The sequence below is a fragment of the Cebus imitator genome, unplaced genomic scaffold, assembly GCF_001604975.1.
Source record: "Cebus imitator isolate Cc_AM_T3 unplaced genomic scaffold, Cebus_imitator-1.0 Scaffold82, whole genome shotgun sequence".
NCBI classification, from domain to species: domain Eukaryota; kingdom Metazoa; phylum Chordata; class Mammalia; order Primates; family Cebidae; genus Cebus; species Cebus imitator.
The window spans coordinates 948,132-959,444 of record NW_016107397.1 but is presented as its reverse complement, the minus strand read 5'-3'; the positions used below and the strand labels follow the sequence as shown (position 1 = coordinate 959,444).

The window sequence follows — 11,313 nt, the reverse complement described above, 5'->3', positions numbered from 1 at the left end:
CAGGGTCTTCCTCCATCACCCAAACTGGAATGCAGTGGCGCAATTTCAGCTCACTGCAGCCTCCACCTCCCTGGGCTCAGTTGATCCTCCCACTTAGCCCCCAAAATATCTGGGACTATAGGCACACACCACTACACCCGGCTTTCACTATGTTGACCAGGCCGGTCTCAAACTCCAGGGCTTAAGTGATCCTCCCACCTCGGCCTCCTAAATTGCTGGGATTGCAGGCATGAGCCTCCATGGCTGGCCTCCTTTCTTGCCCCACTCCTGGCTTTGGCATTGCTGTCATCCACCATCCTTGGCCTGGCCAAGTCAGCCCCAGCTGCAATCAGAGCATCCTCGGGAGGGAATCAGAGTGGCAGGTTCAAGAGCCATCACCTCCCAGTCCTTGTAGCCAGGTGGTGGGTTGGAACTCTGGGAAGTGGGGACTGTTTAACCCAACCAGCGTCTCCCTCTTTCCTTGCGGTCACCTTTGCAGTCCGAAGCAAACTGGGCAGCCCAGATCACCGAGCTGGAGAAGGAGCGGGACAGCCTGGTGAGTGGCGCAGCTCATAGGGAGGAGGAATTATCCGCTCTTCAGAAAGAACTTCAGGACACCCAGCTCAAACTGGCCAGCACAGAGGCAAGTAATGGACGCGGAAGCGAGCGAGCACCTGTGAACTCCCACCAAGGGCTCTGCACGTGCACGGAGGCCAGGAAGACTCTGGGGCTGCTGTGAAGGGGGGTGGGGCTTGGCCTGATTGTGAAGGCATTCTGTAGGTATAATGCCCGCCCCTAATGCCAGCAGGCCCTGCACCGCCTGCAGAGACCATGAGGGAAAGCAGAGTGCTCTCTTTTTTGTATGACAAGGGAAATTTGGCATTCGCTCCCAGGCATGAGAAGGGGATGCAGTAATCCGTTCCCCCAGCCTCTGTGGGCAGCAGCATACCCCGTGCACAGAGTTAAAGCAACTGTCTCTGTCTCAGGCTAACTGGCTTGGACCTCACTGGCCATGACTTCAGCTACGATGCCAGGAGCTCTGTCGGGTCCGCCCTGCAGACCCTGACCCAGCGAAGGATGAACAAACGCACTCAGACACACATAGCCAGTGAAAGAGCAGGCTAGGGGACCAGGCCACTTATAGACACCGAGGAGGATGCTGTAAAGAGTCAGCAGCCGTGGCCCCCACCAGCCAGACCCATGGGCCTTTGTTTAGTACAGATTTAATGACAAAGGCCTAAAGCAAACACCATTTGTGGGTAATTAACTTTGCTGACCCCCCGAGTAGAGAGCAGTCATCTACCCGTTTATGTTCAAAGGTCGGTCTTAGGACCACATGAGTAAACAAGCTCTTTAGATAAACCCCCCTGCATTCCTTTGTATCTGCTCAATAGCTGTTTGCTCAAGGAAAGGGGATTAGGCTGCCTTCAGCCATAGCTTCCTTCCCAAGGCTTTTGCAAAAACCTCCCAGCCTTCCAAGGTTTACATCCTTTTCCTACAATTTCTCCCACCACCCTGACTGAACTCCTACAGAGCTCCAACCAGGTCATGCTGCTCAGGTTCATTATGGAGTCTAGGGCAGAGTCTCACCTCCCTGGACCCTTTTCAGGAATCTATGTGCCAGCTTGTGAAAGACCAACGAAAAATGCTTCTGGTGGGGTCCAGGAAGGCTGCGGAGCAGGTGATACAAGACGCCCTGAACCAGCTTGAAGAGCCCCCTCTCATCAGCTGTGCTGGGTCTGCAGGTATACTTGCAATTGCTCAGCTGGCAGGGGCCAGGTCCTTACAGACTGAGACTCTGTTGATGTACAGTCTCACATGAGACTTAGCACAGGGGCACTCAGCTCAGTGGCATGTCAGCATTACCTTAGGGGTGCCCAGGCCCCATCCTAGATCAGTTAAATTTGGAAACTCTGTGCATTAGGGCCTGTACACTAGTATTTTCTTTTTTTTTTTTTTCTTTTGAAATAGGGTCTTCGTCTGTTGCCTAGGCTGGAGTGCAGTGCAGTGACCTACTGCAACCTCTGCTTCCTGGGCTCAAGAAATCCACCCCACTCAGTCTCCCAAGTAGCTGGAACTACAGGCACGTAATGCCACGCCCAGCTAATTTTTGTTTTTGTTTTGTTTTTGAGATGGAGTCTTGCTCTTGTCTCCCAGCCTGGAGTGCAATGGTGCAAACGCGGCTCACTGCAACCTCCGCCTCCCAGGCTCAAGCAATTCTCTTGCCTCAGCCTCCTGAGTAGCTGGGATTACAGACATGCGCCACCACGCCCAGCTAAGTTTTGTATTTTTGGTTTCACTGTGTTGGCCAGGCTAGTCCAGAACTCCTGACCTTGTGATCCACCTGCCTCAGTCTCCCAAAGTGCTGGGATTACAGGCGTGAGCCACTGCACCAGCCAATTTTTATATTGTTTTTAGAGATGGGGCTTCACCACGTTGCCCAGACTGGTCCTGAAGACCGGGGCTCAGGCAGTCCACCCACCTTGACCTCCCAAAGTACTGGGATTACAGGCATGAGCCACCATGCCTGGCCTTGGCTAATTTTTTAATCTTTGGTAGAGACGAGGTCTCACTATATGCCAGGCTGGTCTCGAACTTCTGAACTCCCACCTTGGCCTCCCAAAGTGCTGGAATTACAAGCATGAGCCACCACACTAGGCCTAGCAGTAGTATCTTCTAAAGGCCCTGGGTGTGATAGCCACTGCTTTAGACAGTGGGTCACACTGACAAGAAAATCCACCAGGAGCGGACACTTCTGTGTTTCTGTATGGAAAAAACTATGTTCTGAATCAAGAGGTAGTTGCTCATGAACTTCACCTCTAGGCAGGAAGCTTCCCCACTAGGTAAGCTCCTCCATTCGGCACTTAATTGACAAGGATGAAGCCAGCTGTGAGAACTTGCCCTGACCTTACGCTGTGTTCCCTCTCACAGATCACCTCCTCTCTGCGGTCATGTCCATTTCCAGCTGCATCGAGCAACTGGACAAAAGCTGGAGGCAGTATCTGGCCTGCCCAGAAGGTAAGAAGGGCCAAGGAGAGTCTCTGTCATTAGTGACGGTGGGACAGGGTTCAGAAGCACCTGAATGCGGGAACAGTTTCCCCTGCATCAGGAAAGGCGTGTAGGTAACTCATGAAACGGGAGAAGAGGGTCTGAAAGTGACATCATCAACCAGACCTGAGAAACTTCCTTTTCCTGGCAGACATCAGTGGACTTCTCCATTCCATAACCTTGCTGGCCCACTTGAGCAGCGATGCCATCGCTCACGGTGCCACCACCAGCCTCAGAGCCCCACCTGAGCCTGCCGACTGTGAGTACCAGGGTGTGAGGGGCTGCTCATGTACCAGAGGAGCAGGGGGTCTTTAAAAGTCTCTGTTGGCCTGGGTGAGGTGGCTCACGCCTGTAACCCCAGCACTTTGGGAGGCTGAAGCAGGCAGATCACCTGAGGTCGGGAGTTCGAGAACAGCCTGAACAACATGGAGAAACCCCGTCTCTACTAAAAATACAAAAATTAGCTGGGCATGTTGGTGCATGCCTGTAATCCCATCTACTCGGGAGGCTGAGGCAGGAGAATCACTTGAACCCTGGAGGTGGAGGTTGCAGTGAGTTGAGATCACGCTATTGCACTACAGCCCGGACAACAAGAGTGAAACACTTTTTTTAAAAAAAAAAAAAGAAAAAAAAGTCTCTGTTGGGCTGAGCATGGTAGCTCATGCCTGTAACCCAGCACTTTGGGAGGCCAAGGTGGGCAGATCACTTGAGATCAGGAGTTCAAGAGCAGCCTGACCACCATGGTGAAACCCCGTCTCTGCTAAAAATATAAAAATTAGCCGGGTGTGGTAGTGCACCTGTAATCCCAGCTACTCAGGAGGCTGAGGCAAGAGAATCACTTGAACCCAGGAGGTGGAGTTTGCAGTGAGCCAAGATCGAGCCACTGCACTCCAGCCTGGGTGACAGCAAGACTCCATCTCAAAAAAAAAAAAAAAAAAAAAAAAAGTGTCTGTTGCCTTGCATCTCTAGCACTGACCGAGGCCTGTAAGCAGTACGGCAGGGAAACCCTCACCTACCTGGCCTCCCTGGAAGAAGAGGGAACGCTTGAGAATGCTGACAGCACAGCCATGAGGAACTGCCTGAGCAAGATCAAGGCCATCGGCGAGGTACTCGCAGTAGCATCATTGAGGAGCATTGTTATTCTTCGGGGTGTGCATGCTGGTGAAGGGCCAGGGAACTGACGATGTTCTGAGGCAGTTCTTTCTGTACTTACAGCTTGATTCCACAAAGACATTGTTAAAATTGGAACATCTGGCCAGGCGCAGTGACTTACGCCTGTAATCCCAGCACTTTGGGAGGCCGAGTCAGGAGGATCACTTGAGGCCAGGCGCAGTGACTCATGCCTGTAATCCCAGCACTTTGGGAGGCCGAGTCCGGAGGATCACTTGAGGCCAGGCGCAGTGACTTACACCTGTAATCCCAGCACTTTGGGAGGCCGAGTCAGGAGGATCACTTGAGGCCAGGCACAGTGACTCATGCCTGTAATCCCAGCACTTTGGGAGGCTGAGGCGAGCAGATCACTTGAGGTCAGGAGTTGGAGACCAGGCTGGCCAACAGAGTGAAAATCTGTCTCTACTAAAAATACAAACATTAGCCCAGCATGGTGGTGCCTGCCTGTAATCCTAGCTACTCGGGAGGCCGAGGCAGGAGAATCACTTGAACCCAGGAGGCAGATGTTGCAGTGAGCCAAGATCGCACCATTGCACTCCAGCCTGGGCAACAGAGCAAGATCTGTCTGAAAAAGAAAAATAAGATCATTTGAACCCAGAAGTTTGAGACAGGCCTGGGCAACAAAATGAGACCCTGCCTCTTTAAAAGTAAAAATTAAAAACTTTTTAAACGGGCTGGGTGCGGTGGCTCATGCCTGTAATCCAGGCACTTTGGGAGGCTGAGGCGGGCAGATCACTTGAGGTCAGGAGTTGGAGACCAGGCTGGCCAACAGAGTGAAAACCTGTCTCTACTAAAAATACAAACATTAGCCCAGCATGGTGGTGCCTGCCTGTAATCCCAGCTATTCAGGAGGCTGAAGCAGGAGAATCGCTTGAACCCGGAAGGCAGAGGCTGCAGTGAGCTGAGACCATGCTACTGTACTCCAGCCTGGGTGACAGCAAGACTCCATCTCAAAAAAAAAAAAAAAATTAAATTAAATTAAATAATTTTTTTAAAAAGGGAAAGCCTAGCCTCCTGAAGGACTTTCCAGCTATATTGAATTCACTGGCTGTTAGCTGAGAATCTGCTGTGTTGTCATCACTATACTAGACAATATCAAAGAAATATAGGCAGCTCCCCGTCTCCAAGGATTTTTATCCAGATGGGCAGGTAATACCCAAAATGGAAATAACAGTGTACTTATCCATTTACTAAAGATGTAGTGACCAAGCATGGTGGCCCACACCTGTAATCCCTGCACTTTGGGAGGGCAAGGCAGGAGAATCACTTGAGGACAGGAGTTCAAGATCAGCCTAGTCAGCATAGTGAGACCCCGTCTCTACAAAATAAAAAAAATTTAAAAATTAGACAGGCATGATATCAGGCACCTGCAGTCCCAGGTATTCAGGATGCCGAGGTAGGGGGATCACTTGAGCCCAGGAGTTGGAGGCCGCAGTGAGCTATGATTGTGCCACTGCACTCTAGCCTGGGCAGCAGAGCAAGACCCTGCCTCTGCTATAAATCAGTAAGTAGTGAGTATGTCCTGTATAGCAGAAATTGGGTCAGGTAGAGTTATATAGGGACAGAGAAAACATAGACTCTATGGGAAAGAAAAATAAGAAAACCATTTCTTTGCAGTAGAATTTTTTTTCCATTTTTTCCCCAATGTTATAAATTGTAATATATTGGTTAAAATAAGAGGATAGGGCTGGGCGTGGTGGCTCACACCTGTAATCCCAGCACTTTGGGAGACCGAGGTAGGTGGATCACCTGGGGTCAGGAGTTTGAGACCAGCCTGGCAAACATGGCAAAACCCCATCACTACTAAAAATAAAAAAAGTTAGCCAGGTGTGATGGTGAGCACTTGTGGTCCCAGCTACTCAGGAGGCTGAGGCAGGAGGGCCACCTAAGCCTAGGAGCTCAAGACTGCAGTGAAACATGATCACACCGCTGTACTTCAGGTGACAGAGTAAGACTCTGTCTCTAAAAAGAAAATGAACAACAAAGATCAGGGCAGGGCATGGTGGCTCACGCCTGTAATCCCAGCACTTCGGGAGGCCGAGGCGGGTGGATCACGAGGTCAAGAGATCAAGGCCATCCTGGCCAACATGGTGAAACCCAGTCTCTACTAAAAATACAAAAATTAGCTGGGCCTGTTGGCGCATGCCTGTAATCCTATCTCCTCAGGAAGCTAAGGCAGGAGAATCGCTTGAACCTGGGAGGCAGAGGTTGCAGTGAGCTGAAATCGTGCCACTGCTCTCCAGCCTGGGTGACAGAGTGAGACTCCATGTCTCAAAAATTAATAAATAAATAAGACATGACAATCACTTTCTTGAATTCTGTGTCTCTTGGGGTAGAAGGCAGGGAGGAAGGAGGTAGAATCAGGGCACATACAAGTCCAAAGAGGATTTCAAAGGTATTGATAATGTTTCTTATAGTGTTCCTTAAGTTTTAAGTTGGGTGGTGGATAACATGCATCTTTATTCTTATCCTTTGAACCATACATATATATTTTATACCTTAGTATGTATAACACGTCATGTTTTAAAGAGTCATGGCCTTTGCTATTAGTCAGAGCTTAGTTCAAATCCCTGCCCTGCCATTTATTAGCATGACTGTGGTAAAGCGGTTCTACCTCGGACCCTTGGCTTCCTATCTATACGGTAGGAATAGTAACTGCCTCATGTGGTTGCTATGGAAGCAAAGTTAAGTCAGGTTCAAAGTGGAATATATCATCAGCATTTGAAAAAGTTTAGGCCAAGTGCAGTAACTCAATCCCAGCACACTGGGAGACCAAGCTGGGAGGATCACTTGAGCCCAGGAATTCGAGACCAGCCTCGGCAACATAGTGAGACCCCACCTCTACTATAAAAAGCAATTGGCCAGGCATGACAGTGCACTCCTGTACTCCCTGCTACTCTGTAGGCAGAGGTGGGAGGATTGCTTGAGCACAGGAGGTCGAGGCTGCAGTGAGCTGTGATCATGCCACAGCACTCCATCTCTGGAGAGCACGACCCTGTCTCAGAATAATAAAAAATTACAGCCAGGCGTGGTGGCTCACACCTGTAGTCCCAGCACTTTGGGAGGCTGAGGCGGGAGGATTACCTGAGGTCAGGAGTTCGAGACCAGCCTGGGCAACATGGTGAAACCTGTCTTTACTAAAAATATAAAAATTAGCCGGGTGTGGTGGTGCATGTCTACAATCCCAGCTACTCAGGAGGCTGAGGCAGGAGAATCACTTGAACTCGGGAGGTGGAGGTTGCAGTGAGCTGAGATTGTGCCACTGCACTCCAGCCTGGGCAACAAAGTGAGAATCTGCCTCAAAAAGAAAAAGAAAAAATTGTAAAGATACCTCCTGTGTAGCTAATACAATTGACGCTGCACAACTAAGGGACTGGAGTCTTAGTGGTGGCGGAATGCTCTTGCAGGAAGAGGCAGCGATGGCATTCTGGAAGGAGGTGGGTCCTAAGTGAGGAGGAGCATGAGGTTCCAGAGTTCACGTCGCAGAGAGGACCAGATGGGGTCTGTGAAAGAACCCCCCGAAACCCCCGACGCTTGCCGAAGGTGTTCACTGGGTGGCCTCCTGCCTCTGCCAACTTGTAAGGGCTGCAGATGGCAGAGGAGAAGACAGAGGAGGCCTCGGGGTCAGTTTTGCCTTTGTGATGTGTTCACAGGAACTCCTGCCCAGGGGCCTGGACATCAAGCAGGAGGAGCTGGGGGACCTGGTGGACAAGGAGATGGCGGCCACTTCAGCCGCTATTGCAACCGCCACAGCCAGAATAGAGGTAGGAGGTTTGCAGCTGCCTGTCTGCAGCACTGCTCATTAGACATGCCATAGTCGTTCATTATGGCCATGGTGACCCCCGAAGACAGAAACCAGAATTTGCCAGGCACAGTGGCTCATGCCTGGAATCCCAGCACGTTGGGAAGATCACTTGAGTCTAGGAGTCTAAGACCAGCCTGGACATCATAGCAAGACCCCATCTCTACAAAAAGGAAAAGAATTAGCTGGACGTGGTGGTACATGCTTACAGTCCCAGCTACTCCAGAGGCTGCAGGAGAATCACTTGAGCCCAGGAGTTGGGGGGTTACAGCGAGCCATGATTGCACCACTGCACTCTAGCCTGCGTGAAAAGACTGAGACCCTGTCTCTAAAAATGTTTTTAAATTGTAAAAAAAAAAAAAGAGAGAGAGAGACCAAAATCTGAACTCACTAGTTTTTCTGAGTGATAGAAAATGAGAAGGTCCTCATGAGGGAAGGTGATCCATTTCCTCAAGAATCTGATACTTTGGTGTCAGAACATCCTGGGTTCTGGCTGGGCATAGTACCTCATGCCTGTAATCCCAGCAGTTTAGAAGGCTGAGCTAGGCAGATCACGAGGTCAGGAGTTCAAGACCAGCCTGGCCAACATGGTGAAACCCGGTCTCTACTAAAAATACAAAAATTAGGGCATGGTGTCACATGCCTGTAATCCCACCTACTTGGGAGGCTGAGGCAGGAGAATTGCTTGAACCCGGGAGGCAGAGATTGCAGTGAATGAAGATCGCACAACTGCTCTCCAGCCTGGGCAACAGAGCAAGACTCCTTTTTGGGGAAAAAAAAATTTAGAACATCCTGGATTCAAGTTGCAGACTGACCACTTAGTTGTATAACCTCCGTTAATTACAGTCACCTACTAAGATTCAGATCCCATTTCTATAGGATGGCAGTCATAAGAAGAAAGAGTGGGGCCAGGTGAGGTGGCTCACACCTGTAATCCTAACAGTTTGAGAGGCCAAGGTGGGCAGATCACTTGGGGTTAGGAGTTCGAGACCATCCTGGCCAACATGGTGAAACCCTATCTTTACTAAAAATATAAAAATTAGCTGGGCATGGGGTAGGTGGCAGGCACCTGTAATCCCAGCTACTTGAGAAGATGAGGCAGGAGAATCACTTGAACCTGGGAGGTGGAGGTTGCAGTGAGCCAAGATCACGCCACTGCACTCCAGCCTGGGCAACAGAGTGAGATTCTGTCTCAAAAAAAAAAAAAAAAAGACACAGATCATAGAGCCAGCATGTTGCAGCTGTACTCCCCCTGAACAGATTAGAGTCTGGATTGTTTTACTGACTCTCTCAAGAATGTGGGCAGGGACTTGGGGACTTCCAGATTCAGGTTTCTCAGCTACCACAGGATGTTGAATTGAAAGTATAGTAAGACATTAGTGGATTCTCAATATTCAAAGTACATTTAGAAACCATGCTTCTTTTTAACAGGAGATGCTCAGCAAATCCCGAGCAGGAGACACGGGAGTCAAATTGGAGGTGAACGAAAGGTCAGTCCGCACGGCCTGGTGGGACCCAGGGGAGCAAGGTTCTGTCTTCCTGGCACTGGGCTGCACTTCGCATACTTATTAGGGAATTAGAGAAGAGCAGTTGCAGCCACAGGGAAGTGCTGAGTTGATGTAATAATCAATGATGTATTAATGATGACAGCATATTGCTGTTTCACTGTAGAAGAAAAGAAACCCGGGCCGGCTCAGTGGCTCACGTCTGCAAAACAGCACTTCAGGAGGCTGAGGAGGGAGGATCACCTGAGGTCGGGGGTTTGAGACCAGCCTGGCCAATGGGGTGAAATCCCGTCTTTACTAAAAATATAAAAACTAGCCCAACATGGTTCTGCACGCCTGTAATTCCAGCTACTTGGGATGCTGAGGCAGGATAATCGCTTGAGCCTGGGAGGCAGAGGTTACAGTGAGCCAAGATTGCGCCACTGCACTCCAAACTGGGCAACAGAGCAAGACTCTGTCTCAAAAAAAATAAAAAGAAAAGAAGCCTTGGAAAAACACTATTCCTTACGACGGAGACCCGCAATCAGAGCTCTCACTCCCCAGCCTCTCCTTCAGGGCCTCCCCCCAGAATGTTCCAGCAATCTCAGCACCTTCCTTACCTCCCCTCCCCATTCCAAGCTCACCTTTGGCTACAGGTCGAAAAGAGAACAGTCGTGTTCATTCACCTTGAATCGTGGTCTCTGTGTATCCCTGACTTTGTTTCTTTGACAGGATTCTTGGTAGCTGTACAGGCCTCATGCAAGCTATTCAGGTGCTGATCGTGGCCTCTAAGGACCTCCAAAGAGAGATTGTGGAGAGCGGCAGGGTGAGCATGGGTGTGGGCCCTGGGCGGGGGCCCTGGGCCGGAAGAGCAGGCATCGGTGACAGATTCCCACTTCACTGGACTCTAGTGATGCTGCTGTCTTGTTCTGTGTGTCCACCTGAGCACACAGCCGCCCCTCCTGTAGACATCAGCAGATGCCCTGGGGAGAAGTCAGAGCTCTAGGACCTCCCCAGAGGGCAACCAGGCGTGTCTCCCAACCCCAGCTCCCTTTACACAGGCAGACGCTGTCGGAGCTTGCTGTGGGAGCCCCATTTACATTGCAAACCTGGGTACTCTCAGGGGGACAGGAGGACTTTTGCAAACTAAGCAGATCCTGAGAGCCAACTTTCAGACTGACTTTTCCCAGGGAGTTCTTCCTTGTCTGTTTCCAACAGCAGGGTCAGTTCACCCTTACAGGCAGACTCTGCTGTCAGCCTCTTATCCACACATCACTTCGTGGTCTCATGCCTTTGCTGGTGTTAGCATTGTCTTGTTTTCTTTCCCATTTTCCCATATGCTGTCGCAGCTTGGGAAGCACAGGTCCAGGGAGGGGTTAACGAGCCGGAGAACGGTGCCATGAAGCAAGCGGCCAGGCCTGCTTTGCTGATGCCTTTTATCTTCCTGAGAGCTGATGTTTTCTGTTTCTAAAATCAAAAGATGGACGGCACAAGGATTATCTGCAGATTCTCAGACTATCAGACACTTCCAAAGCATAAAAACATTTTTCAAATCTAAGTAGAAATATTGTTTTAAATGTATTAACTGTGTAGTCTCCTTTTTTTAGCAAATAGCAGAGAGTGGCTAGACTCTTTTCAGAGCATAACTTATTCATCTGTGAATATATGTTCTTACATGTACAATACAGAAATGTTGTGGTATGGTAGAAACGCTACAGGCTTTGGAGGCAGAAAAGCCCAAGATTTACTTCCGTTTATTTCCTGCATGACCTTGGGAAAAGCCTTTTTGTTTGTTTGTTGTTTTGTTGTTTGGGGTTTTTGGGGGTTTTT

General features: G+C 49.9%; 1 protein-coding gene across 1 annotated transcript in view; it reads left to right on the top strand.

Moving 5' to 3' along the window:
* HIP1 (huntingtin interacting protein 1) overlaps nt 1-11,313 on the top strand; it is a 209,141-nt gene that overhangs the window by 187,165 nt on the left and 10,663 nt on the right. The window contains exons 18-25 of the mRNA XM_017533376.2: nt 446-622; nt 1,589-1,724; nt 2,911-2,997; nt 3,179-3,286; nt 3,997-4,133; nt 7,851-7,961; nt 9,431-9,489; nt 10,216-10,309. Of these exons, the coding sequence (XP_017388865.1) occupies nt 446-622; nt 1,589-1,724; nt 2,911-2,997; nt 3,179-3,286; nt 3,997-4,133; nt 7,851-7,961; nt 9,431-9,489; nt 10,216-10,309 (909 nt within the window). The remainder of the gene's footprint in view (nt 1-445; nt 623-1,588; nt 1,725-2,910; nt 2,998-3,178; nt 3,287-3,996; nt 4,134-7,850; nt 7,962-9,430; nt 9,490-10,215; nt 10,310-11,313) is intronic.